We start from the raw sequence: 27,988 nt of genomic DNA, 5'->3' as shown, positions 1-27,988 counted from the left end.
GACAGCTATCGGTACATTGGACCCAACACGTTTGATCTGCATTCGTTTCGTGATATTTCATTGACCACTAAAAATATGCCTTTAATTTTGCACATGTAATACAAACATTTTGCTTTCTCGTCATTTTATTCAACAATGATACCTTTTGCGTACACACCTCACAGGACATACACACGAAAAAATTAAGTACCACATTAATTCATGTTTAGGATCATCACAGGCCAGACCAAGGAATACTTTCAAGGCCTCATTTACGAAAGCATTTCTGAACGGGGAAATTCCATTGAAAAACGTTAAATCCGGCCCTCTTTTTGACAAATCGCTGTTTTACGTTTACTAATTCACAAACGAATTTTGCCGAAATGTACTTCATTAAAACTCAGTCTATGGTTGTAAAGTTCCCTGCTGGTGCTGCCAGCAGAGATAGGTAGGGATGCAGGCCCAGCATTGCAGGCCTCTTCGGTTGCGCTGTTCAGCTTACAAAACTCACATCACGCTCATGGACTGGACACTTCCGAAATGATGTCTTCCGGCAGCCGGCTCGTTTATCACACCTCACGTCACCGCGCATTCGGATCGTGAGGAGGATATACCAATCCTCCTTTTTCCCATTTAGCAAAACACTTTTCAAACATCACAGCTCCATGTGCCATCTAGTCCTGCACAGGTGTGTCCATCAACATAAGACCCCAAACAAAAACCAGAACTAAAAACCCTTGGACGAATAACCTTCACCACTCATAATCTCTCAGCTTCCCCGGCGCCCTTAGGTTGCCCTTAGCTTGTACCCCTTGGAATGCTGCCAAGGCATTGTCTCTGGCTCTCCTCCCCCTTCCAGCTCACCTTCAAAACAGGGAGGTGCTTCATTACTCTGTGACAGTTCATTTAGGCCACTACCTTGTACAACATCCTCCTCAGGCCCTTGTCTCGGGTGTCCAGTGTGTGGTTGCCTTGCTCTTGTTGTTGTCTTTCTCCTTCAGTCCACATTTTCTCTGGCACATTTTTGAACCATGAGGCTTTTCTTGCAATGCTTTCTTCCCCTCGGCTCGTTGTTAACATCGTCCTTTCTCTCTTGATTATCCTCCACAGTGTCAGGTCATAACAAGTCTCTCGTTTGGACGTAGTGGTGTTACTTAGTAGCAGCACTTGGTCGCCCACTTTTGCATTCCATCTATGGCTCATCTGTTTGGCTGATGCCACTTGCTTGGCCTGTGTGCGTTCTCTGTCGAGGTTGTTCCTCTTACTGCTAGGGTGTTGTGGTATGGATACGTTTATTACTGTTCTGTACATGAGGTCCGCCGGGGGTATGTTTGTGGAACTGTGAGCGGTCACCCTGTAATTCCATAGGAAACAGTACATGTCGATTCGTCACTGCCTGCTCTGGGCCCTAGATATGCAGAGAACCTTCTTCAGCATTTTCATGAAGCGTTCTATGCCACCATTCACTTGCGACCACCTGGGTGTGACATGCTAGTATTGAATATGCAGGTCGTCCATGTATTTCCTTAGCTCTCTCCCTTGAAACAGTGGCCTGTTGTCACTTTTGACATACTTTGGCAGTCCATGTGTGGCAAAAAATGATCTCTAATGCCGGGATCACTGTGTCTGCTGCCATGGATGAGACTATTTCTACCTCAGGGTACCGCGAATAGTCATTGATTTCCACCAGTAAGTATGTGCCTACTTGTAATGTGCAGAAGTCAATGTTGATGGCTACCCACCGTGATGTCCCTCGTTCTGCTGACTGGATTGGTTCTGGATTCAGTGATGCTCCCGTTACTTGGCATGGGTGGCATGATGCAATAGTTTCTTCCACTTTGGCATTGATTTGGGGAAACCATACGTGGTGCTGTATTCTGGCTTTGGTTCTGACCATGCCTAGGTGTCCTTCGTGGACCAGTGCGACGATCCTGTCTTGTAGACTGGTGGGGATTACTATGCGTGCGCCTCTAAGCATTAGTCCTTCGCTGGTGACTGACAGTTCCTGTACTGGGAGTATTCTTGCGAGGAAATCCTTGTCCGCTGTCATGCGATTGTGCACATGACGGGTTATTATCGTGTTCTTTACAATGTAACAACATGGGTCAGCTTGTGTGGCCTCCAGAATGTCAGCAATGCTGACTGCCTTGGGCTTCATTGTGTTGACGAACTGGCAAATGTGTTCTTCAGTCTCTGTTGACTCGTCTACCTCACAAGGTATCGTGGCTCTTGGGTGTCTGGATAAGAAATCTGCTGGATTGTCAGTTTCTGCTTGGTATGCTAGGTCAAAATCATACTGTTGGAGGTGTAGCAACCATTTTGCAATGCTGGCTAGTGGGTATGATGATTATCCTTTAAATATGGGGATTAACGGCTTATGGTCAGTGTAAATTTTGAACTTCCGCTCTCATAGATAGATGTGGAAATGTCTACAGCCTTATAGGACAGCAATGGCCTCCTTTTCTAAATGCGAGTACTGTTGTTCAGTGAGCGTGAGAGCTCTGGAGTAGTACGCAATTGGTTTTGTCTTGCCTGTATGTGATTGTTGAACCAAAATCACTCCCAGTCCAACGGGACTTGCATCTAGGAATAACTCAGTTGGTTGGGTTGCGTCGTAGTATGCCATGGTTGTGTCTGATGACAACAATGTTTTGATTTGTTCAAATGCTTCCTGATATTTGGGGATCCAATCCCATTTGGTGTTTGTTTTGGTCAGTTCTCTCAGAGGTTCTGACATGGTTGCAGGGTTAGTAATAAACCTGTCACAGTATGTAAAAGAAAAGAGGTGATTCCAGGACTCAGCGACAGTTGAAAAATAATTGACTGTTTTTATTGCACAATCAAAAAATTAAAAAGTTAGCCCTCTCCTTAGTGATTACACGTGTTTCGGCTCGCCTGAGCCTTTATCAAATCAGGGCCGATATTAGAACGATACAGTCCATGTGACTGTTGTCCGGTGGGTAGTAAATGGGACAGATCCCAAAATAAATATTCCTGATGCTCTAATTCATTCGCGTCGGCAGCCTAATATCGGCTTGATTTGATAAAGGCTCAGGCGAGCCGAAACACGTGTAATCACTAAGGAGAGGGCTAACTTATCCATTTTTTGATTGTGCAATAAAACAATTGATTATTTTTGAACTGGCACTGAGTCCTGGAATCACCTCTTTTCTTGCAGTTACTTGTGGACGGTTAGGGCTTAATATCCTTCCAAATCCAGTGACCCGTGACACTTTGTGGAACTCAGTGAATCAAATAATGATTTGGGTGTAAACTACAATAAATGTAAGCCTTACAGGCTTCTAATGCAAGCAATCTAATTAGCTGGATCTATAATGCTAATGCAGCCTAATAACAACAAATGCAGCCTAATAACAATTTGCAAGCATCAGCATTCAGTATTCCTCTCCAATCCACACCACACTTCACACTCTCTCTCTAAGACAATCCTGTCTGATTTCTCCTTCTATCAAACCGAAAGCTCTGTGTGAGTGTCTATCCTAATTCTCCATTGGCACGTGCCTTATTCAGATCGATTAGGCCTCATACTCAATCAATCAGCAATACTCCCCTTTACATGTGCAAGCTTCCCAATCTCGAATGTGTCCCATCTCTCTTCTCCAGCTCCCTTGCAGCCAGCTCTGCTCACTCAAACTGCCTCCCTCAATCCTCTGCAAAGCTCATCGGTCTCTCCCAAGCTGATCTGCCAAGGCTGCACACCAAAACGTCTCTCTCAATGGCACTGCCAATGCCTTCCCAAACGCCTCTCTCTCTCTATCTGTCTCTCTCTCATACAACCCAAATGCCTTCTAATAATCTCAATACGTATTTCAGGCTTCTAGTTATAGTGTCAATTCACGTCACTATTTCTCCATGGTTACATCCTCTCTTAGCTAAGATTCACTCTCTTTCTGTCAGCCAGCATTTCTTAAAGCCAAGCGCCTGAAAGTCTGTGTATGCATGTCTTGTTCTGTTCACAGTTCAGTGTATTCTGTCATCGTGACATTGTACATCATATCTTGTACATGCTATCTGTGTTCCTGTATTATGAAACACCATCCTCCCATCTCACTCCATATTTCTCCATTCACTGTCACAAATTCTGCCAAAAATGTCACCATAAATGACATTACCATTCAAATCAAAGATTTTAACAATCTCATGTCTTCCCACAAACCTAGAATGCAAATGCGTCACAAAACTGCCTCCATGCACATAACTGCTTCCATGCCAAGGTGTCTCCAATGATACAGCTTCACAATGCAAATCTTCATAGGCAATCTCTCTTTGCATTTCTCTAAGCATACTGCACATGTCTGTCAAAAATGCACTCTCCATTTTTTCTTCATAGCAATCATCTTGTTCAATGTGTTGCTCTGCTGTTGTGGCAATCTTTTCAGTTACTGCTGCACTATCAGTGAAACAAGCTGTCTGGGTCACACTCTCTCTATTATTATTCTGAGGTAACTCTTTCTCCCCAAGAACAATATTCACATTTTCTACATTCACTACATCGTGCATTACCCCTGCTGGGTTTTTCATAGGAACTCTGTACCTTCCATCACTATGGTTGGTGCTGGCAAATCATCCCAGGCATCAAGCATATGTTTAAGCCGATTTCTTATTGCTTTCAAATCACTAAAAAATCAGTTCATTGTTTCTGCATTTCTGTTGTTCATTCACCCTCGCATTTTTCTTTAACCAAATCTCACAACACTTAAGTGAGTTTCAAAAAACAAGCTTCAAGACTTCTCTAAACATGCAGATACAGTCGTTGACTTGCTAAATATGTGCGCACATTCCAGCCTTTTGAAATCCAAACAATGGTCAGATTTTCCAAAAAGTGTCAATCTCTGAGGATTTCCAAACAAAATACCTTAAGTGTCTCTGAGAACACAAGGCGATTTTCTATCCTGGTCAAATAGATGTACAAACATTTTCAAAATTGCCAGTCATAAAACTGCTCTGGATCAAATCCAATACAAATTCTGGATTCAAACAAAGTCACAGTCAGACAACCATGTTCCCCTTCCTATAGTGAACAGAATTGTTGACAAAGCATGTTTTCATTTTAATTCAAAACATCCCCCAAGACAAAACATCAAACATAAAACTTTCCCATGAACCAACAGACAACACAGCTGCACACGCTGTTCTTCTACTTTGATGTCAGTTCATCGATAAGTGGATCACAGACCAGCTGCAAAACTTTGCAGACTAAACCCTATTCTCCATGTTATCAATCAGCATCAGTGAAGCCTTGCGACAGGGGCCATTTGTTAAACCGAAAATTCTACCTTTGTCCTAGTCCCATGTGGGCGACCAATTTGTCAAACTGCAACAAATCTACCTCAGGGGGTTGTGGACCACTATGGCCCCCCTGCAAGTATATCTCAGGGCAATTGTGCACTGTGTTACTTCTAAGATACTATGCTATGCACAAACAAACATTCCCTAATACCATAACCTTAAGGATAGACACAAGACACAAAGAAAACACACAAGTCAGTTATAACAATGAAATACATGTATTCATGCAGAGCAAGCCTTAATAAACGCTTCTAGCAAAACTCTATTCTGCACCCCTCATACTTGAGGCTTCTAATGCAAACAATCTAATTAGCTAGATCTATAATGCTAATGCAGCCTATTAACAACAAATCCAGCCTAATAACAATTTGCAAGCATCAGCATTCAGTATTCCTCTCCAATCCACACCACACTTCACACTCTTTCTCTAAGACAATCCCGGTCTGATTTCCCCTTCCATAAAACCAAAAGCTCTGTGTGAGTGTCTGTCCTAATTCCCCATTGACACGTGCCTTATTTAGATCAATTAGGCCTCATACTCAATCAATCAGCAATACTCCCCTTTGCATGTGCAAGCTTCCCAATCTCGAATGTGTCCCATCTCTCCTCTCCAGCTCCCATGCAGCCAGCTCTGCTCACTCGAACTCCATCCATCAATCCTCTGCAAAGCTCATCAATGTCTCCCAAGCTGGTCTGCCAAGGCTGCACACCAAAACGTCTCTCCCAATGGCACCGCCAATGCCTTCCTAAACGCCTCTCTCGCTCATACAACCTAAACACCTTCTAATAATCTCAATACCTCTTTCAGGCTTCCAGTTATAGTGTCAATTTATGTCACTCTTTCTCCATGGTTACATCCTCTCTTAGCTAAGATTCACTCTCTTTCTGGCAGCCAGCATTTCTTCAAGCCAAGCGCCTGAAAGTCTGTGTACGCATGTCTTATTCTGTTCCCAGTTCAGTGTGTTCTGTCATCGTGACATTGTACATCATATCTTGTCATCCTCCCATCTCCCTCCATATTTCTCCATTCACTGTCAGCTCTTAGCAAGCTAAAATCCCTTTCTCTGTGCATGTCTCTCTGTGCAAAGCTCCTCACTCCCTGCTTAGCCCCCACCTTCCTGTCTGCGAGCAACCCAGGGCCTGCTGATACCATACCCTTCTTCTTCGCTCTCTACTCGGGCAAGAGTCACTGTCTTATCTTCCTGTCTGCCAAGAAACTGTTTACACATTCCAATCTTTCCGCACATGAAGCAGAGCTGCTCTTCTGTGTGTCTCTTCAGAATGGCTTCAGAATGCCAGCTACATGCTCTCTATAGTGCCTAACGCATTAACTCAAACTAAGCGCTATGCCATGGGTCAATGCATATCCTAAGTGTACATTCATGTGTGTCTCTAAATGCATACATAATACATAACATCATATGTCTATCTAAACATGTCTCTACAAGGCACTTACTATAACAGGCCTCTTTCTCTAGCAAATGCAAATGGCTGAATATAATGGATAACGGAATAACTAATGTCACTACTCAGACTGAACAATGGATAACTAATCACTAAATGAGTAATGGATTTCTAATGATAACATACCAGGCCTCTTCATATAATATCTGGTTTTACAATACGGTAAACATTTTAGCATTTGATGTACAAAAGTATAATTAGGCTTTTATATAGCGCTACAAACCCTCAGGTATCCGAGCGCTGCTTATTATTACCCACGGTGTGTGGTGCTCATTTATCGACCTCGGAAGGATGAAAGGATGAGTTTGGCCCCGCCGGGATTCGAACCTGCGTTAACAGACTCTGCACGGGTGTCAAAGCGAGTGCTCTACTCGTTGTGCCACTTGACACCTTTCTGCGGGATTTTCCACTGTTCTGCAAGTTTATCTACTTCTGTTTTTAGTAGACCAATCTGGGCGATAATAAAGAAAGTGGGTGTGCGCTAATCCATGTGCAGTGAATGGTAATGCAACAATGTCAATGACAGGTGCTGTATGTACAAAGAGCAAGAGCTTTTATTGAGGATAATAAGTATCAGGTTAATCATTCTACTCATACCTTGAAAGACTATGGGCCTCATTACACGGTATGCGGTAACCATGGCGCTATTAGCGCCATGGTTGCCGCCGGTATTTTAGCGTGTCCGCCTTGATGGATGGCGGAATTACCGGTCTACTCCAAGGTGAGAGGGGCCGGTAATTCCCCATTCACCAAGGCACTTCCCCATTCCCATTTTTGCCCCCATAGGGCTCAATGGGAATGGGGAAGGAGGTAATTACGGTACCGCAAATTGCGGTACCGTAATTAGCACCAAGGTCCCTTTGCGGGCCCATTCCTTAACGGCTGGTAAAACCAGCCGTTGAGGTCGAGTCCGGCAAAGGGACCTCGTAGTAAGGCGGTAAGGGTTTAGCAGTACCGGTGCCCTTACCGGTACCGGTAAACCCTTAACGCATACCATGTAATGAGGCCCTATGTATTTGGGATGGCATCTTGGGAACAGAAATTCTCTTTTGGCAGCAAGGACATTTTTTAGTTAGGTACATTTGCCACACTGGAAGTGGGGCACCTCTGACTGAGATGTATTCAACTTCAGAGTCAATAGATTGATAGACAGTAGTACAAAATAAGGTTTACATTACATCATGACCCGTTTTACCACAATTAACTTGATTCTGAACTTAATGCCAAATAGGTTTTGACAGGTCCTCCTTTCCCAAGAACATTTCAGTGCCTGTAGTGCACCCACTGTTTCGTAGCAAACTCATCTCTACAATGCTAATCAGTCACATGCATGGAAATCATCCACCTTCAGTGGCCAATTACCAATGCAGAGGGACGAGGCAATGCTAAAATCCTCATGTCAAGGGTGAAACCATGCCTATCGTGGTGAAAATATACCAAATTAAAACTGATTAAAATGAGATGAGACATATATAGGAACCAAGTGGGTGAACACAAAAGAAATGCCCCTCTTGTTGATATTTATTCTATGATTGAAAATAAAATTGACTCATAATCGAATTTTGTTAATGTTATGTTATGCTGTGGGGGAGGGGGGTGTTGCGGAGTAGCCGCGCATGATGGTGGCTTGCTTTTAGTCTCCATGCTGTGTGGACAATTCATCTGAGGATAACCAAGCTCAACATACTGGATACAACTGCTGGTGTTAAGGGGAATGGAGAGCAGAGCTTGAGGTATGATCTGGACTCCGCTGGCAGCATCTCTGCCGAGATATTGGACAGGATTCAGGCCTGACCTGCCCATAAGGATTCAAAGGCGAGTGTGCCTTCAGCGGGTGAAACTTCATATTCAGAGTGCGTGGCTCCCCTCGCTGCCCCTGTGCCCTTGGCATCAAGGAGTGGTGAAGGACGCTGATGGAGACTTGCAGGGGCAGTCAGTTGGCCTAATTCCATCAAAGCTGGGTGCTGCGATTGCCATCCTAACCTAGCCGACGTGTATGTTTTCGTGGAGCGAACCACAGAGGACGGTCCATTTGGATGCCTGTTGTGGCCTCTCTCCTTTGCCAGAGGATGGTGAATGGGCAGAGAAGGTAACTTTCTGATAGGGCAGGTGTGTTAGATCCTTGAAACACTGGGGTGGGTTGCCCAGTGATTGTTAGGTTGGGTGCCCATTGTAGAGTATGAGGTGGGCTAGATTTATTTGTTTATATACCTCTACTGTGCCCACGCTGTTGCTGAAGACATACTGCAGATTCCTGTTTGAACCAGTACAAAGAGAGGACAACACAAACAAAGGCGTGAGTAAAAAGATAGGCAACATGGATCCCTTCTCCAGAGCAACCTCCAAAAGTGATGACACACATGCCAGTTGCAAATCTAGCCAAATTGGCCAACATTCTCACCCTGCAGCAGATCAGTGTAGCCTGCAGCAAATGCTTGAGTCCATGAAAAAAGGATTTCCATCCATGAACGATAAATTAGATGACATCACCATCAATTTTACCTCCATCCGCACTCAGCTGGAAAAAGGAAGACAGCAGATAAATGAGTCTGAGGGCAGAATTAGATTAGCATGTTGTAGCATTCTATTCATGTGCTGCAAACTATTGTCACCACACTGGTAAGGGACATGAAGGCTATGAAAGCGAAATGCAAAGGTTTGGAGTCGAGATCATGCAGAAACAATATCCGCATTATCGAGGTTGCTGACGGCCTTCTGCAGGGAAACATGGAACAAGCAGTGGAGGAGCTGCTCAGGAAACTGCTGGGGAACCCTGGGTTGTTGCCACATTTTACTATTGAAAGAGCACATAGGCCGCTATCTGTAAGGTCTAAATCAGGGGAATACCCGCGCCATATATCATATCATGTGTTCTGATTTAGAGACAGAGAGCTGCTTCCACAATATGCCAGAGAGCAGAAGGAACTGAGGCTGAAATCACTTCCTATCTATCTTTAACTGGATTTTTCAGTGGCAGTTCAGCAAATTCGACACTCATGTGTATCAAGAAACTTTTGCAGGAAAAGCAACTTCAGTACGCTATGCTGTTCACCGCTAGTTTGAGAGCCCAACACAAGAACAATACTTACTTCTTCATGGTGCAGGGTTCCTGATCTGAGAGATCCTGCCTCGGGGGCCTCCTCCTTAGGGCAACTGGTGTGGGAATGCTTAAACAGATTTTGATTTACATGCAGAATGTGTTGATTGTAATGGAAATGGTATGAGCTGAGTTACAAGATCTTCACCAAGTGTGTTTTATGCTAAATCCAGCACAGTAGCCATTATCCCCTATGCAAACGCAAATGTTTCAGATGGGAATTAGTTTGAGGGGGGTGGGTGATATACACTGCTGCAGTTGGAAGGGCAGTGAGGGCAGGGGGGATATTGTGGGATTCGGTGGGGTGAAAATTTAAAAATGCACTTGGTGGCTAGGGTAAATAGCAGAGGAGGTGAAACAGCAAACTAGATTAGTCACATGTGGTTGAAATTGTGCTCTACAGCTCAGTTACATGAACGTGAGCATGACTTACATTCTTAAATTGGAATGTTAGGGGTTTGTGCAATCCCATAAAGGCCTGTAAGATAGTAGTATACACAAACATCCAGGGAGAAAAAATATTGTTTCTTCAGGAAACTCATGTACAGGAACAGCAAGCTAGGTTATTTGCTCAGAGCTGGGTTGGACACCATTATTACACATTCTACTTGACCTGAGCCAGAGGGGTGATGATGCTCCTTACAATTCGTGTGTATGGGCTCCAAGCTCGATGATGACACCCAGTATGTCCTGATACATCGGCTGTTGAACAAGAGGGAAGTGCTTCTAGTTAACGTGTATGGGGGCAATGTCGATGAACAGGAATTTTATAATAAGGTTTTCCATATCTGTTCATCATACCTGACGGCTGAGATTGTGTGGGGCATGGGGACCTACACACAATATTGGATACAACTAGTGACAGGACGGGGACAATGCACAGGACACTGATAGTTAGTAAATTGCTTAATAATATATCTTCTTGTACTATTTTGCCTAGGACATTTTTGGAGCTCTCCTCTATATCATTGGTATTGGGCCCGGCGGTTGACAGTACTCAGATGACTCTTTGACAATTTAAACCTACTGCATTTTTGGATCCAGCATTTTCGATCAACATACATGATCATGTGACTTCCTACTTGGATAAAAATGTGGGCATGGTCTCCACTTTACCGACACTATGGCGGGCATTCAAAGAGTACATAAGGGGATCACCATGACCATATCATTTGGGGTGCTGGAAACCATTAGAAAAGATTTCGTTTGGATTCAGGCCAGATTACAAGCAGATTTACTAGACCAGACTTCAACAGCAATACATGCAAAACCCTGCTCCCAAACCGCAGGCAGACATCAAAATGGAGCTCGACAGCTCTCGTGAGGTTGCAGAGAAGGAATGAAAATTCATGGATAGGCCGATGATTTCTAGGAAATATGGAGAGGTGAGGCAGGACCTCCTGTTGGATTGACTAGTTAAAACAGGAAAAGGGAATGTGAATATACTGTATACAAAGTCCACAGAGGGTACAGTGGCACACAGAAATACAGACATTAATGCAGTGTTCGACACGCTGTACTCTACTTTGTATCAGTCAAAGGGATGTGCTTCACAGGCTGAGATAGAGCAATACTTGCAGGAGATCCCAACTTCGCTGCTATCTAGAGAAGTGCACAAGATCTTGGAAACCCCTCTAACTCTGGAAGAAATTGAAGCAGCAATTTTTGATCTGTAGGGGGTGGGGCGTAGGGCGCCTGGTTCGGGTGGGTTGGTGGCAGAATTCTAGAGGGAAGACCAGGAGAGCGTACCCCAATATTTGCTCCAGTTATGGGAGGAGGCATTACAGAGGGGTACCCTACCGGACATGGCATGAGAAACCTTTATAATATCACTGCTACAGCCTGATTAACCTGTGGAGTACTGCAGCTATTACCGGCCGCTTTTGCTTATAAATGTAGACATTATAATATTTGCAAAGGCAATAGCAACTCGACTGCTCCATTATGTGATTTTTTTTTTCATTTGATCATAAATTTATAACGCAATTAATACCAGCGAGTGGTGTCTAAGCAGGGGATTGGGATTCGAATGTTTGTTGCACCGTGTTATCTTGCTTTCAAGACATACACGTTGCCCCTGAGCTATCCTTCCTCCCAGATCAGCGACGATTTTTCCCAAGTGTATCCACTGCTTTAAAACTACAGAGGTTGTACAATTCCATGTCTGGTGAGGATCCAGAAGTGCAAGCTGTGGCAATATTGCTAGATATGCAGATGGCGTTTTATACGTCTCATGGGCTTTTCTTTTTCAAATGCTGGGCAATTACGTGTTGGGGCCAAAAGCCATCGCCTAGGGTAAAATTGTTGTATTCACAACCATATGCAAGAGTGCATACTAATGGAATGCTGTCCCTGGTGCTTCAACTGGCGGGCATTATGCGGCAAGGCTGTCCACTATCCCCACTGTTGTTCGCCATGGTTAAAGAACCACTGGTCAACCTAGTTCCTGATAAGTACAGACAGGTGTGTGTCAGGATGGGGGAATCACAGAGAAAAACTTGCTATTTGCTAATGATATCCTACTGTATGTATAAGAACCACCTATAAATGTGGAAAAGCTGGTGATCGTAGTGTAGACTTTAGTAAATAAACGGGCTGGCATCTGAACAGTAATAAATCTGAGATATTGCCACTGACAGAAGGTACAGAGGAACCAGTTAACAATAGGCGGCTTTGGTGGTCAGCGGAAATGTTCCAGTATTTGGGGGTACTAATATCTTGTTACCATGTCCTAATAATGGAAAATAATCGCAATGCATACATGACACACTTGAAGGCCAAATTACGGCGATGGGGGCGGACCCTGATGTTTATGCTAGGCTTGTTAATATGGTGGTGCTACCGAAACTACTATATATGTGCCAAAACATGCGGATGTGGCCGGGCCTTTTTTAAAGAACTCGATTCATTATGCACAGAGTTTGTGTAGGCAAACGGGCAGGTCAGAATGAAGTGGTTGGTCTTGCCGCTCCCCTATGAAGCTGGCGGCATCGCAGCCCCGAATTTCGAGTTATATTACTTGGTGGCGCAGGCCTATTATGCAACTTATTGGTTTAGGGAAGTAGGCAAGATGCTGCATGCTAAAGTGGAACAGTTGGCAATGTGTAAGTTGTCCCTGAAATCGTTAATATGTGTTGTCTGTTCCAGGCCCGATAACCCGCAGGATCCAGTAGGGGCCATGGTATGTGTGTGGAAAAGACTTCTCCAACTACAGGGAGATAGAATACCATGTGATAGAAGGGCCTCTGTGTGGGATGTGCCGGTCTTGAGATCCACCATGGGTGGTGCCATTGGGAGGGCCTGGCGATCAACAAATAGGCTTGTACTGGGGAACATGTATCCTACTGGCCAATTTATTGAATAGGACAAAATTAAAGTCACCATTGGTGGAAATCCGCTGCAGCTGATATATTATTTCTGCATGCAGGCCACTTTTAAATCACATCAGGCCGTCCTTCCCAAGGGTGCCACCCATGCACCCATGCACGGCTGCACCATACATGGTGAACAAAACAGAGTGTAAAAAAAGCATTTCCATGCTGTACAAAATGGCACCCTGTGATATGGTGCCAGCTGCTTGATCGACCATGGCTAAATGAAATAGAAACTTACAAGCAGAGTTCACAGACGCCCAGTGAAAGGTACTGTGTGGATTGACTAAGAAAAACTCGTTCAATTCCAAATATCGCCTTATACAGTTTAAATCCTCAATAAGCTACACTACTCCCCATTACAGATTAAGCTAATCAATGAGGATATTGAGAGCGTATGCCCCATGTGTTGCTCAGAGAATTCTAACCTGCTACACATGATTTGGTGCTGCCCTAGAGCGACCTTCTACTCGGCTGATGTCCACTGAGTGCTTTCTGTAATTGTGAAGCAACAGATAACATTGTCTTCCCAAGACTCTACATCAGGCTACACTGGTAAAATGGCAGAGGCTAGATGTAGATACTTAAACTTGGGGTTGCTTCTGTACAGGAGATGTATATTGCTGAGATGGAATCAGAAGTTACCACCTACGGTGGAAATGTGGCAGATCAATGTTCTCTGGGTGAACAAAATGGAAGAGCTATAGATAACTTTATTACCCAACAGCTGTTTCCCTAAAGACATTTGTTCAGACTTTCGTGAGAACTTGCTTGAGCCAGCAACACCCTATACAGATAACATAGGTGTTTTACGAGGGATGAAATGTTTGTATGCATTTTTTTATTTCATTTAATGGGTGAAATGTCAAAGATATATACTTTGTAATCATATACATAATGTGTACTGTATACTTTCCACCAATTGCTTCAAAATACAAATAAAACAAATGTTTTGTTATGCTGATTTACACTTTGCATCGCTGCCATTTTTATGGTCTCTAGGTGCTTTTGTGGTTCTGAAAGGGAACGTGGGGTGGGTTGGTTGGGGGAAAAGTGGGAAAAGACAGGTATTGTGCTTAGCGGTTTATGTGTGTAGAATCAGAAGTAACTGGCGTCTGTGAGTGGGGCGGCATTTCCTAGGTGTGTTTTGTTGTGCACACCAGCAGCATATTGTTGCCAGATGGGAGGGATCCAGCATTTGATTGTATTGGGTGTTTGAGCTGTTTGAGGGGTTTGCGAGTTGGTTTGAGAGATGTGTGGTTTTGGAGAATTTTCGCAAACAGGTTTACTGTAGCGGCCTGAGGTGTGTATGGTAAAAGTATGGTGAGTTAGGCCAGTTGAGTAGGAGATTGATAGTAAGATTTAGGGTATCTAATTGTGGATAGCCACTGGGCATAGTACAACTTTGTTGGGGCACCCACCATAGGTGTGAGGAGTGGGTAGCTACAGAACATGGAGTGGTAATGTCAGGCTTGTCCGGCTGTGGAGAGCAGGATGCAGAAAGCTGATATTGGATAGATATTATTTAAGCTATCTATATCTGTCTGGAGCCACTGGCCACCGTAAATTATGCAGGCCCTCTCAATCTACCATCATATGCACTTAGGTTTGAATTGCCTCTGTGACTGGCTTGAGCACTACATGGAAAAGATGTGGCAGCCCCAAAAGATGTGATCAATATCTAGTTATTATTAGTCAACATCTATCCCGAAATATTGAATTACCAGATTTTTCACCATTTCCAAAAAGTCAAATGGTCACCAGTCATCCTGATTTCTTATGGAATCATGTTCCATAGTTTGGTAATTATAATAGGGAAAGCTGTTGCTCCAAGTGTAGTTTTCTCATAGTGCCGTGTTTCTATAAGCAAGTCTGTGCATGATCCCAGAGTTCCTCTTGGCTGGTATTGGGAGATTTTTGATTTGGAGGCATTCAGCTCCCTGTCCGTGTAATGCTCTATGGACGATGTAGAGAGTTTTGAAATTGATTCTTTTTTTTTACCTTTAACCAGTACAGACTTCTCAGGGCTGAGGTGATGTGTTTTTCCTGTTTAGTCTTAGGTGTCTTGCCACTGTGTTTGGGATGTGTTGTAATTTCCTCGTGGTTATTCAGGCATTCCTAGGTACACGCTGCCTGTGTAGTCTACTCTCGATGATAACAGAGAGGCAACACCTTATACACATTCCACTCTGCAAACTCACATGCACACAAAAACAAGCATTTACCCACTGGTAGTAGATCGATATTAGTCATCCAGACGTTTATCTTGTTGAGGCATTTATTCAGAGTGTTGTTGGGATCATTGTTGGCTGCCATCCTAAAGATAACCTGGGCATAGTATGTTTAGATGCAGCATGTGAGTCAGTGAGTTTTGATGAGTGTCAGGAGCAGGGCCATGTAAATGTTCAAGAGAAGTGTTCACAGAGTTGATCCTTGAGTATATTGCAGGTGGTGCTTCTCGTTTTCTAGGTGAAAGGGTGTAGGTATGTTATTTCGTTTCTATCAGTGAGGAATGATTTTAACCACTGTAGCCCAGAGTTTCGAGCGCCAGATTCTTCCAGTCTTTTGATTCAGACTGTGTATCTGATGGTGTCAAAAGCTGCTGATATGTCCAGTAGTAATACTAATAATAATCATATTTATTGTGATATAGTTTAAATTATAAACGTTACACAAACTTTTTTGAGATAATGAAATAAAAAAACATAATACAAATAAAAACTTAGAAAAACATATCATAAAAACAATAAATTCCACAAACATATAATCATATGTCCAACTTTCAGTTATCAATACAGTATAAACTTTCTTAATCAACATCTTATAGTGTTATGCCCAAGCTAACTTCAACTCTCAGCCAGATGTTATATAAAGCTGTCAACAGGCACATACCATTAGAATGGAGCCAGAAAAGATCATCCTTGATGTGCTCGTTATCATGTACGTATCTACCAAGGAGAAGATTAAATGTGCTAGCCATTTTCGGGCATTCAGTCAGAAGGTGCTTAGCTGTCTCCAGCTGATCTTGTACTTTACACAGACGGCATATTCGAAGTTCTACAGCAATCTTATCCTTTCTCCCCGTGATCATAATAGTGGGTAATTGCTCCAATCTGAGCAATAAAATAAACTGTCTAGGTCTTCCTGATAGCTTCAAGTATCTCTGAGGCTTCTTAAATGCATACAATTTGTGCTGTACAAATTGATAACTTTTTAACTCCTTAGGTGGTCAAGTTCTCTAACCAATCCCAGAGATCTATTTGTTTACCCAATACCCTTTGTGCCTCTTCCCTAGATTGCCAGCCTATTTCATTGAACAGTTTAGCCATCTGTCCAATAGTTGTACATGAGGAGTTCTTCCTAGCCATTTCCTGGTGGACTGCTGTTAATAATCCATTGCTTGTGTCTCGAGTCATTTTTAGATATAGTGATGCCCGCTTCTTCAACACTGTGGCCTTTAAAGAGATCAGCCCAAGCTCTAACCTTATTATGGCCATTGGAATACCAGGGGGTAGGCCAAGAATATGGCGCCAAAATCTCCCTTCAATCACCTGAAGCCAGGTCGATCTCAAGGAGGGCTTCCAACCCATATGTAGTATAAGAGGGGATTGGGTGTTGGTATTTGCATTCATCATTAGGTAGTCCCATGTGGAAAGAAGCACAGATGATAATCATGTCAATTCTTTACAGGTACAGGTAAAAAGCTTAGGGAGCAGGTCAATCTTATATACCAGAACAACTCAATGGTTCTTTCTTTGTCCAGAAAATGAACTTACATGGAAAGTTGGAAAGAAATGTGAGAATGCATTTGGCCAAACCTTTCATAAATTGTATTTGAGAGTTACCATATTTTGCATAGTTGGACAGAAGCTGTTGGTCTACACCATTAAAATGTGGGAGCATTTCAGAGGAAATAATAGGACTCAGAACACAAAGCTATACCATTAATAAAGTTTGAGTTGAATAAAGATGAAGACTATGCTCTGACTGATCACACTAGAAAGTATGTTCATATCAATTTCCATTGTAATCGTTTCAACACTGTTTTTCTTTCTTGAAGTTGTCTGTTGTTTTGCCCATTATGTACAGTGTTTTACCACCAACTATATAAAGGAATATTCTTATAGAAAGTAGAAAGTCTGTGTTTAAAACAACCATTCAGAAACACTATATGGGGGCATATGGAAAATGCTAACGTGTTGATACAGATCTGTTTGTTTATTCCACAGAAAAACAGGCAAAAGTGCTGATTGCAGCGGCTTGGAGTCTGTCTTTCCTTTTCTCTATTCCCACTCTGATCATATTTGGTAAAAGAGTCCTTCCGAATGGAGAAATACAGTGCTGGGGGCTATGGCCCGATGACTCCTACTGGATACCTTACATGACCACTGTCGCATTTCTGGTATACTTCATCCCTTTGATTATCATCAGGTATGTGTTTTGTAATGTGGCATGTCAGGCAGAACGTAGACATTCAGTCCTGCTTCTCCTCGCTATGCACTGACAGATATTTCATTTTTTTATATTTTGAAAGACACTTGTGGAAAATGAGCATGTACAGTGAAGAAATTACTTCTGATACATTATCTTTAAGAAAATAAAATAACAGAGTCGTTTTGCATGTGGCCAATGCTGGATTTTGCATACATAAAGATGCAGGAAGAGAGAAATGTCTGCATATTTTTCGTTATTCTTTTGAGCAAGATGAGTGTGTTCTCTACCTGCTCTTTATTTTAAAGGTTTGTTTTTAATTGCCTTTTTGGGTTGATATTTGTATCAGCTTTTTGGGCAGATAAGTGCATAGAAATGTGGAATGTTAATGTTACTGTTAGACAGAATTGCATGGAGTACCCTCTGGGACCACCACACACACTTAGGACTACAGGTGTAAGCCAAACCAACCTTTGGTATAAGTCTGTACCACACAGTTTGTTGGTAGCGAGCTGAGCAGCCAGGCTTATCTCAAGAGTGAATCTGAGCAGTACAAGTAGTTACACAAAGAACTTTCAATCACAGTGGTTCAAGTAGACAATTATACTCAAGGTTTCTTGGTAAAACACTTATTCATTTATTTACACAATCATTTATAAAATATTTCACTAGAGGAAGACAACTTAATATTATAGATCAACACACGTCAATACAAAAGTTTTTGAGACAGTTTGAGCTCCCTTGAAAAAGGAGCCAAATGGCAGTTCAGTTACTTAGCAGTGAGCAAAAAGGACAGAAGTAAGTAGAATATATTATATATACTTTCTAGGCAGTGCAAATAGTTTCGGTTCACCAGAATAGTTCAATTCAAGTCAATAGGCTAGGCCAAAGTCAATGGACTAGTGTTCTGGATATGAAAGAGCAGTTCTGGTATCAAAAGGTAAAGTCTTTGCAAAAGTTCAATCATTTGTGGGGTCACAAGATGATTAGGCCTGCAAGTTGGGAAAGTTTCACAAACTTTCTCTGTGAGAGTGGCGTTCTCTCAATCGGGTTGGCACAGTACCTTTTTGTGAAGAAGACAAATGTTGCTGAAGTCGTGGTTCCTGGCAGTTCCTGCAGATCTCGCTGTTCCTGAGCCTCAGTCGTGGGGACAAGAAAGAGGACATCGGGGGACTGTTGAAGAAAGCAAACAAAATGGAGTCACTTCATTTCCAGTAGCTGTAGATTCAAGAACACAAACTGGTGTCCCTCTCCCTGGTTAAACCTAACCAGCCTTGAGAATGGTATCCATGTGTCTTATGGAAAGGAAGAAGCCGTCCTTGAAGGAGCTTCTCTGTCGAATGGAGTTTGGCAATTCAGACCTGCAGCAGGGCTTCACCGGGCAAACCAACGGTCCAGTGGTTGCAGCAGCTGTCCTCTTCCAGCTCGTCTTCGGTTCTTTCTTTCCAGTGGTCGACTCTGCCTTCCAGTCCTAGATACTAGCCTTTTAGACAGTTTTCTCCCTTTCATTCCAGCCTTGCTGTCAATCACCCAGCAGGGTGGCTGTCTTTGCCAGACAGTCAGACAGCCAATCACGCCAGAGTGCATTTGGGTCTCCTAGGAGACTAACCACAGGGAGTTTTGGGCACCTCCCTCACTTCCTGTCCACCCCAGACACTCAGATGCCAAGGGCGGTCTTCAGTCACACAAACAAAGGGACCAAACCTGGTTTGGCGCGCAGAGACAAACAATAGAAGGACCTTTCCAAAACGAAATGGTGAAAAATGAAGACAGGGACCTGTTTAAACAAAGGGGCTTAAGGTGCCATCTTGAAAAACATGGCTCCGGTGATTTTTAGCTACCAGTGTTTGCAGTTGGGAAAAATCAGGGTAGTTCATTGTAAAAACACTGCCACCAGCCTTTTCAATAGGAAAGGGTAGCATTTGACTGCTACATGAGTGTTTAGACACAGAGGATACTATGTAACCCCTCCAGCACTCCATTGTAAGATGGTGTGTGCTGGGTCTTTGAATTTGGAAAAGAATAGTAAAGTCAATTTCACCTTACATTCTCTGGGAAACAGTCGTTTATCCCAGAAAAGATGTTTAAACCTTTGGGAAGTCTAAAAGACATCCCTGTGTCACTGCACTGAAGGTTCTGTGTGACACAAATAAAAAAGATGATGCCTATGGAGTTGTCTAAAACTCCATAACCAAAAGAAATAAACACAGAAAACAAACAGAATTAAAAAGTACAGAGTCCCAAAGTTCAGCAAAAGAGCTGGGTGTCTCTAAGGTAGAGAGGAATTAGCACATTGTGAGAATTCTCCCTAACAGTTACAACTTGCTGGCATTTTCCAAAGAGATGAAAACATACGTATTCTAACTTCACTTTTTTGCCTCTCATTAATGCAATTGGCTCTCGTATTGTGTGATATAAGTTATGTGTTATAAGTTATGTTTAGAGTTGTATATACTGCACCAGTCACCACTGCAATTTTCTGAAGACTGGCAGATTGTGTTCAGACCTTCGTTGGGGAGAGAATATGCAAATCCAGCCCAGAAGGAAAAGGGGAAGGGTGGGCAAAGGTTACATTTGCAGGGGTAAGAAAAGAAATGAGGGCAGGGATAGAATTTATGATAATTCACAAGCCTGTAAAATCAGTGTAGATTGATGAACCAATAGCACGAATCAGACAAGTTAACATGCTTAATACTCCTTCAAATGAACATGTACCCATTTGGGCAATTCTTACATAGATGTACTGACATTATTCAGTAAGAGGTTATGTGACGGGTTTGAGATGTGCTGAAGCGTATTCTTGAAGTTTGGAGGCTAGTTTGTCCATTGGATTTTACTAGAACCTATCAGACCCCAGAGAGATAGATTTGGGATTTGACAGCTGACTGTCAGAATTGAGAGAGTCACGAGAGGATTTTGTGCAATACGAATGAAAGGGACACACAGCAGAAAGCAATCAGATGTGTTGCCTGTACCTATAAGTTCTATACTTACAAGGTCACATATTGAGGGATGGGTGCAAAGGGAGAGAATTTGGTCAGATTTTTATAACATATTGTATATATTATACATTGTATATATATTATCTCTGGCTACACATATTATAAATGACCACATGCCTAGGGACGGATGCAGTGGGAGGGGATTGTGTAATGTGCTAATAATATACTGTACATATCATATACAAGTGCATGAGAAATATAAATAATAACGCAGATAGGCACAATAACCGATGAATCAAATTCACCACTACTTAAAGGATCACAGTTGAAAAAACCAAACATATGCAGTGGGGAGTACCTTTCACTTTTTAGACATACCTTCATTCATAGATGTCAGAACAATCTGAAGGGTATGTCCATGGACGTAATATAAACCCTGGTAGTCATTGCAGTGGATTGGAAACCCATACACATTTTAGCACCCTCCACATTCTCCTCAAGGCTTTGTGTGGCATCATATTCAGGTTCCTAACCAAAATGGGATGTTTCCACTCTTCCATTTTGTGCAACATGTCTATTACTTTGCTTCTAACAAGCTGGCCACCAATTAGTGTGGGCTCGACATGTGCATGTTGGAAACATTCAGTCAAATACAAAAATGTGCATAGCAAGTGTTACAATTAAAACGCAAAACAATGGGTGACAGACAGGCAGTACAGGGAAAATGACTGCGTGTAACCCGTCCCAAGGCCTCATTTTCCTTTTACAAACTCTCTCCTCTTTGAAGAGCTTTGTGGTTGTGATGTCCAAAACCAGAGCATTGTTGGAGACCCACAGTGCCGTTCAGCGGTGGTGGGGGAGGTATGGGAGACAGCACAGACAAATATGTCAGACAGGACAACAGAATTGTTGAAGCTGGGGACTGGAGTGTATGAGTCACCTGACAGAGCCAGTCACCATGCTGGTGATGCAGAGCTAAGGATATTGTACCATTACTGAACAGATTCCCCTGTGCATCATGAGGAATAGAGACGCAGAAAATGGTCTGGGTGGTTTAGCTTGGCCCTGCAAGCTATACTTTCAGTGTGGAGTGCATGGAAGTTGTGGCCTGTGAAGGAGTGAGTGCCTGGACATAGAGGCTGGTGTGCATAGCTCCACAAGGAGCTTGGCTGAGCTGCAAAGAGTTTCCAGTACTAGGGAAAAAAACAAATGTTGGGCATTGAAAACATGGTATCACTCTCACAAATTCCGAGAAGTTAAGACAGAGGAAGTGAAAACGGGAAATTTGTATACTGTAATGTGGGGGGGCAGATCAGTTTACAATGGAGGAACATTCTAGGCATCACCAAAGTGTCCTCGCTTGTTGAGTGCTACAGATCTTGTGATACAGCAGATTAGGGGAGTTTGCTAGGCGTCCTGCTAATTCAGAAACCACGTCCAGCATGGGAGAACCACTGAAAGAGGCAATAGTGGCTTAAGTGGGATGAGATGCATTGGCCACCAAAGAGGACATGTAAGGTATTTTATTAGAAATGAGAGCATTCCAAGCTGAGGATCAGTGTTACTTTACTGATCCAAGGGGTTGAGTTGAAAAGGTTGAGAACAAACTGGAAGCTCTTGAGAATAACCGATTTTCAACACACCACAACTATGCGGAAAGGGCAACTAACTAAAACTTAAAAATATCTATAATCATGTATGCAGACGAAATGTGCATGTGGTGGCTGGCCAAACCCAACAAGGGGCAGAAGAACAGGCACCCACACTTCTCCTGCCCGCTCATGAATCCTTGAGTAAATAACATTTATATATATTAAAAAAAATATATATATATATATATATATATATATATATATATATTTTTTTTTTTATTAGCATGTTTATAGTTTGCATTTAAACTTTGTTATGCTATTTACTAAAACAAACAAACTTTTAGAAAATTACTGGGAAAAGGGAAAGAGCGAGAAAAAAATAAAAAAAAATAAAAGTGGAAAGTCTCAAAAAAATAAAAACAGTAGGAAACTTAATAGTGAAAGGGACCCCCAGTTCCCGTCCCAAAAGTCTGGCGACACTCCATCTTCATCAATTTCTTTCCTCCCGTCTCAATAAAACTCTTCTTTTCTTCTTCTTCCATCGTTAGTCTCTCAAAGATTTTTTTCACATAGGCCATCAAGGCTAGAAACTCTGTGTTTCTTCTCCCTTGACACAAGCTGACCCAAAGTAGATTTGGAAGTGATGTTGTTGACTTCTGAAACAAATGTCCCAAGCATGTTGTTCTTAGTTCCTTCAAAGACTCACATTCTGTTCTTAAATGTTCTACTGTTTCAAGCTAACCCTTGCAGAGCCGGCACGTGTAATTTCTCATTGAGGCTACTTTGAGTCTCTCGAGAACTTCTTTTGTAGGGAACAGGTTAAAGCGGAACCTCATAAACTCTTGTCTGATAGTGGGAGAGGGGAACTTTGTCAGGTATCGTGGAACTTGACCACGTTTCCTAGCGTCTTTCATTATCCCCCCACCACTTTTCATGCTCCGAATCCATTCAGCTGTGTCTGTCCAGTCCTGGTCGTGAAGTTTCTTCTTGACGTGGTCGGGATTTTTCAATAAAATCTCTTCGCTCAGTGCTAGACTATTTAATATCTCCACACATGTAGATCTCCACTCAGTTAGAGACTTCTCGCTGTTTAAGGAGATGGCTTTTTGTAGTACTTCGTACCCTCCTTCTCCTGGTGGTTGTAAGCATTTCCTCAACATCAACAGCGATCTCCAAACCATAATGTTGTACAGTGACACCATTCCCATTTCTCTCCTAACCACGTCAACCGGTAGGGAGCTTGGCATGTTCGAAGCTTGACGCCAAAATGTACCCTCAACCTGCTTCCAAAGCGAGCCTGAAAGTTGTAACTGCGTTTCAGAGCCATACGTTAAAATCGGAATCACCTTCAATTTGTAAAAGTTCATGATGGGAAGTAGGGTGAATTTTCCATACTTGCGGTTGATTATTCTAGCCTGAGTTGCTAGGTTCTTGACTCTGGACTTCACCGCCACTGCCCCGTGTGAGTCTACCATGCTGGTGTTCACTGTTAACCCCAAGTACTTCATAAATCTAACCTCGGGTATTTTAACCCCTGCGAGACTCCAACTTCTTTTCGTTCTATGGTTTCTGTTTACTTCTCCTATAACCATAATTTTGGATTTCTTAGGGTTGATGGTTAGTGAGTTGTCACACACATATTTGGACAAAGCGCTCAGCTGTCTCTGCAATCCCACTTCAGTTTGGTCCATGATTAGGAGGTCGTCAGCGTAGAGTAGTCTTCCCACTGGAGTGCCTGCGATCCTTGGGCAGAGGCACCTCACATCTTCAAAAGCCTCCTCGATGTCAGATATATAAAGATTAAATATAGCCGGTGCCAGTCTGCAGCCCTGTTTTATCCCTGCTTTTGTTCCAATTTCGCTAGACAGAGTTCCTGCTCTGTCCAAGCGTATTCTTAATGTTGTTCCAGAATGCAGGAGTTCCAGGGCTTCCCTCAGGTCAGTCGGGCAGCCCCATTTTGACAGTTTTCCCCATAAAGTGTTCCTGTTAATTGAGTCGAAAGCATGGGCCAAGTCTATGGAGGCAATGTAGATCTTGTTTTGCTTAGTTACTTTTGCCCTGCATTTCAACAGGTTTATCAGGAAAAGATTTAGGGCAGTTCCCGTCCCTTTTTTGAAGCCAGATTGCCATCGGTCTTGGTGGTTTGCATGTTTAGACCACGTGTTCAAGTGTTTCAGGAGTATTGCAGAGAACAGCTTTCCTACCATGTCCAAGAGGGCGATTGGTCTGTAGTTGGCAGGGTCAGACCTATCGCCCTTTTTGTAGATTGGGACCACGATTGACTTGGTCCAAGAAGTGGGTATTTTCTTTGTTTGATTTCCTGAAACAAGGACAGCATGAAGTCAGCCCATTGTTCCGGGTATTGCTTCAGGATAGCATTTGTTAGGCCATCAAGGCCCGCCGCCCTTGAAGCACTTGCATTTTTTATTAGGGTAAGTATCTCCTCCCTGTCGAATTTGAAGGTCCAGGGTAGGTTGGATAGTATCACCTTCTCGTGTCCTTCCCCCAACTTATTGGAAAACAAGCCTGCAAAGTGTTTTTCCCAAGTTGACGATAGTATTGAGTTTTCAAGAATCGAGTCTTGTGGAGCCGTTGTAGAATTCAACAGCCTCCAAATCTCGAATGTATTCTTGTTGGCCATCAGGCCCAACATTCTCTCCCGTCTGCCTGCAGTAATCGATGTTGATGTGTTTTCAGCCAGTTTTTAAGCAACTGTTTCTCTTTTCTCAGTTTTTCTTTTACGTCAGGGGGTGCACCCTTTTTGAGTTGCCTGGCTAATTTTTTAATTAGCTTTTTCTTTTCATAGACGTCCTAGTTGAAGACATGTTTCCTTGTAAACACATTTTTTAAACCATTTCCGGCTTTAGCTTGAAAAACTTTCAAGGCTACTGGGTAGTGAATTGGGTGTATGGTGTTGCCAGAAGCGTCTCTGTTTTTGCCATTAAACAAGGACGTGGTTAGTTTACTGAGGTCTTTAGAAGATATTCTTAACCGATTAAGACCCGGTGTGACCTCAATGTTGGTAGTGTTAAGTGGTGTAAAGGCTGCCCAGCCTTGACTTCGACGCGGCTTCCTGTCATCTCCAGTAGGTTGTGGTCACTATTGTTACATGTTATCACAACTAGGTGACTCATCTGGGCAGATAGAGTCTCTGACGTGAAAATGTAATCTAGGATCTTGGTATGAGCACCTCTTTTCCAGGTTGCTTTCGGCGGAATGTCGCCTCTTGTGTTGCTATTCATCAAGTTTATGTGTCTTTTTTGTAGGTCTTCTCTCAAGCTTATACCCATTAGTATCTTCGGATTAGCAGTTCTTGATGGATTAATTATCAATTCGTTCCTGGAGTCAAAACATTCCATATTCAAGTCCCTGCATATCAAAACAGCGATGTTGTTGTAAGTGGATCTAGCTTCATCGATGTAGTTCATAACTGTTTCTTGAAGATCGTTGATGCGGGGTTCCAATAGATGTTACATATCAGGAGATAGTGAATGTGTTGGCAATAGTATTTTGTAAGCATCACAAACTGAATCAGTGGCGTAGGGTTCTGTACGCAAAGCTTTGTCCAACCATTTGTTCTTTTACATGCTGTGATCAGTCCTGCCATGGGTCGCCCGAGGTTCCCTTTAACAGCTGGGTTCAGGAATAATTCTTATCCCTCCAGACATGGTTCCTCTTTCAGCCAAGTCTCCTGGAGGCACAGTATGTCATATTTCTCGAATACGAGTTCCCCTTCCCCAAATAGGTGCGTAAATCCCAGGGTGTTCCAGGAACAGATGGTCAGAGTCTGGAAGAGGACAGTTTCTGAGGGCTTTTGGCATTATGACTTCCTAGCCAGTGTGCACGCTAACCAGCTCCAATCTTTTCTTGGGCTGCCCAGGCATGTCGCTCTGGGCTGTTTTTAACGATGGCAGTTCACTTCCTTGATCTTCTGATCCTGCCCAACGTGGAGCACGGCTGTCTCCTGTTACTTGCTTTTTGCTTGGTAGTTCTTTAGAACGAGCTTCCCTGCCTCTCCGGCTTGTAGACTCCACATAGACCGATTTAGTAGGATGGTAACGATCCTCATCAAAGTTGCAGGTTGTTGTAGGAGACAATATTTCTCTTTCTTTTACCCAGAAACCCATAGTAAGAAGTCTGTGGCCTTCTTTGATGAAGGTGTCCTTAGTTCTGTTGTCCGATGTATAGATCAGAACTCTGTCTAGGCGCTTTTCTCCTGGAAATTCAATTAACAGGATGTCCCTCGATTGTATTTTCTTGAATTCCTCAATTGACCCAATGAGTCTCATAATGTTGGTTCTGTTGAGGGTCAAGTTGTCTTTGATGTTTAAGACCCTCTCTAACAGAAAGCAAGAGGGGGCCTGTTGTCGCAGTTCTTGACCAACCTTGGACACGGGGGAGACCTGTTGTCACGAGTGTCAACCACCATAGTTATTCTGATGCTATCTTTTTCTTGTCTTGACCGATCTTTCAGTCGGTCTTTGAGGCGCCTCCTTCCTTTCCTGGTTGCCGTATCTGTTCTGATTCCAGATTTTATACTCTTGTATTGCTAATAGCTCTAAATCAAGGTCATCTGTTATCGATTTATCTTGAATCTCATTTGACTCAACACAGACTCTTGAAGGTTTTAGGTTAGCTTTTTCAGTAATTCTGCGATCTTTTGAGAATCTAACCTTTAGTGTCTTTTTCGTGGTGGACCCTTGTTTGTTGCTTTGCTTCAATTCCTCATCAAGTTTCTCAGCCTGTTCTCCGTCCTCCTCATCAGAAAATTTAGAGTCTGGTTCTCCGTTCTCTGACTAAGTATCTGCCCCGTTTGAACATATTGACTCTGAATCGTCAGAGTAAGTAGACAAGTTAGTAAGTCTTCATTGCTGTCGTCGTATTCCCCTTTAGTGTCAGCTAGATGTGTTAGGTTTTTTTGGCCATCCACATCTTAGATCGCTGTTACGCTTTCATTAGCAGTGAGCCCCTTTGGCCCTCTAATGAACATCTCTAGCGTTTTAGGTCTCTGAATGTTTCAGATAGCAGTTCTTGCGTTTAATTTTGTCCCCTTCTTAATAGGCACTGCCATTTCCCCAGTCTTCGTCCCATCAATTTGTGATGTTACTGGCTGTGTTTTAGCTGATGTCTTTTTTGACAGCGCTTTTTTTGCTTGCTCGAGTTTTTTCCGGAAAACTAGTCTCTTCGACTGTGGTGAATCCGTCTTTTTGGCTAACACTTTGTCACCCTCACTCAATTTATCGAAGATATTGAAGATCTTCGGGGGCAAGCGAGGTTCATTTGTTGGTTTTTGTTTTTTTTCTGCCGGGGATACCAGCACAGTGTTTTCAGTCTCATCAAGCGTAGGTTGGCTTGGTTGAGTTAAGCTTTGGCTTGTTCTTTTAGCCTTTGTGTCTGCTATGACTATAGTTGCAGGCGTTGAATCTGTAAGTGTCGATACAGTTATGTAAGTTTTACCTAGTTTACCTAGTTTGTTCGAAGTCTCAGTTTCTCCTTTCCAAGGCCATTTGTTGTTAAGGCCTTCCATGATCAAGGGCTCTCCTCCCGACGGATCTTGTAAGTGTTTAAGTGAAAAGAATCTTTCAGATCTTCTTCTCTCTTTGTCTCGAATTACGGGCTCCAGAATACTCTTCGAGACGTTAGTAGTTTGTTCCTCATTTTTATCCATTTTCGTTTGCATGGCCATGATGAATCCTTCTACAAAGATCATTTTACTGTGTAGCATTGCAATCAATGTTGTCTGATCTCTTAACTGGTCATTTTGGGTTTCGATCAGCTTCATAAAAGGTGCCATTGTTAGAG

At 42.8% G+C, this 27,988-nt stretch overlaps 1 protein-coding gene across 1 annotated transcript in view; it reads left to right on the top strand.

The window, feature by feature from the left end:
• NPSR1 (neuropeptide S receptor 1) overlaps positions 1 to 27,988 on the top strand; it is a 1,079,007-nt gene that overhangs the window by 481,846 nt on the left and 569,173 nt on the right. The window contains exon 4 of the mRNA XM_069612302.1: positions 17,451 to 17,652. Within this exon, the coding sequence (XP_069468403.1) occupies positions 17,451 to 17,652 (202 nt within the window). The remainder of the gene's footprint in view (positions 1 to 17,450; positions 17,653 to 27,988) is intronic.

Source organism: Ambystoma mexicanum, chromosome 5p (assembly GCF_040938575.1).
Source record: "Ambystoma mexicanum isolate Mex_15411 chromosome 5p, UKY_AmexF1_1, whole genome shotgun sequence".
In the NCBI taxonomy this organism is placed as follows: Eukaryota; Metazoa; Chordata; class Amphibia; order Caudata; family Ambystomatidae; genus Ambystoma; species Ambystoma mexicanum.
Note: the sequence above shows the minus strand (reverse complement) of the source record. Positions and strands in the feature narration are given on the sequence as shown.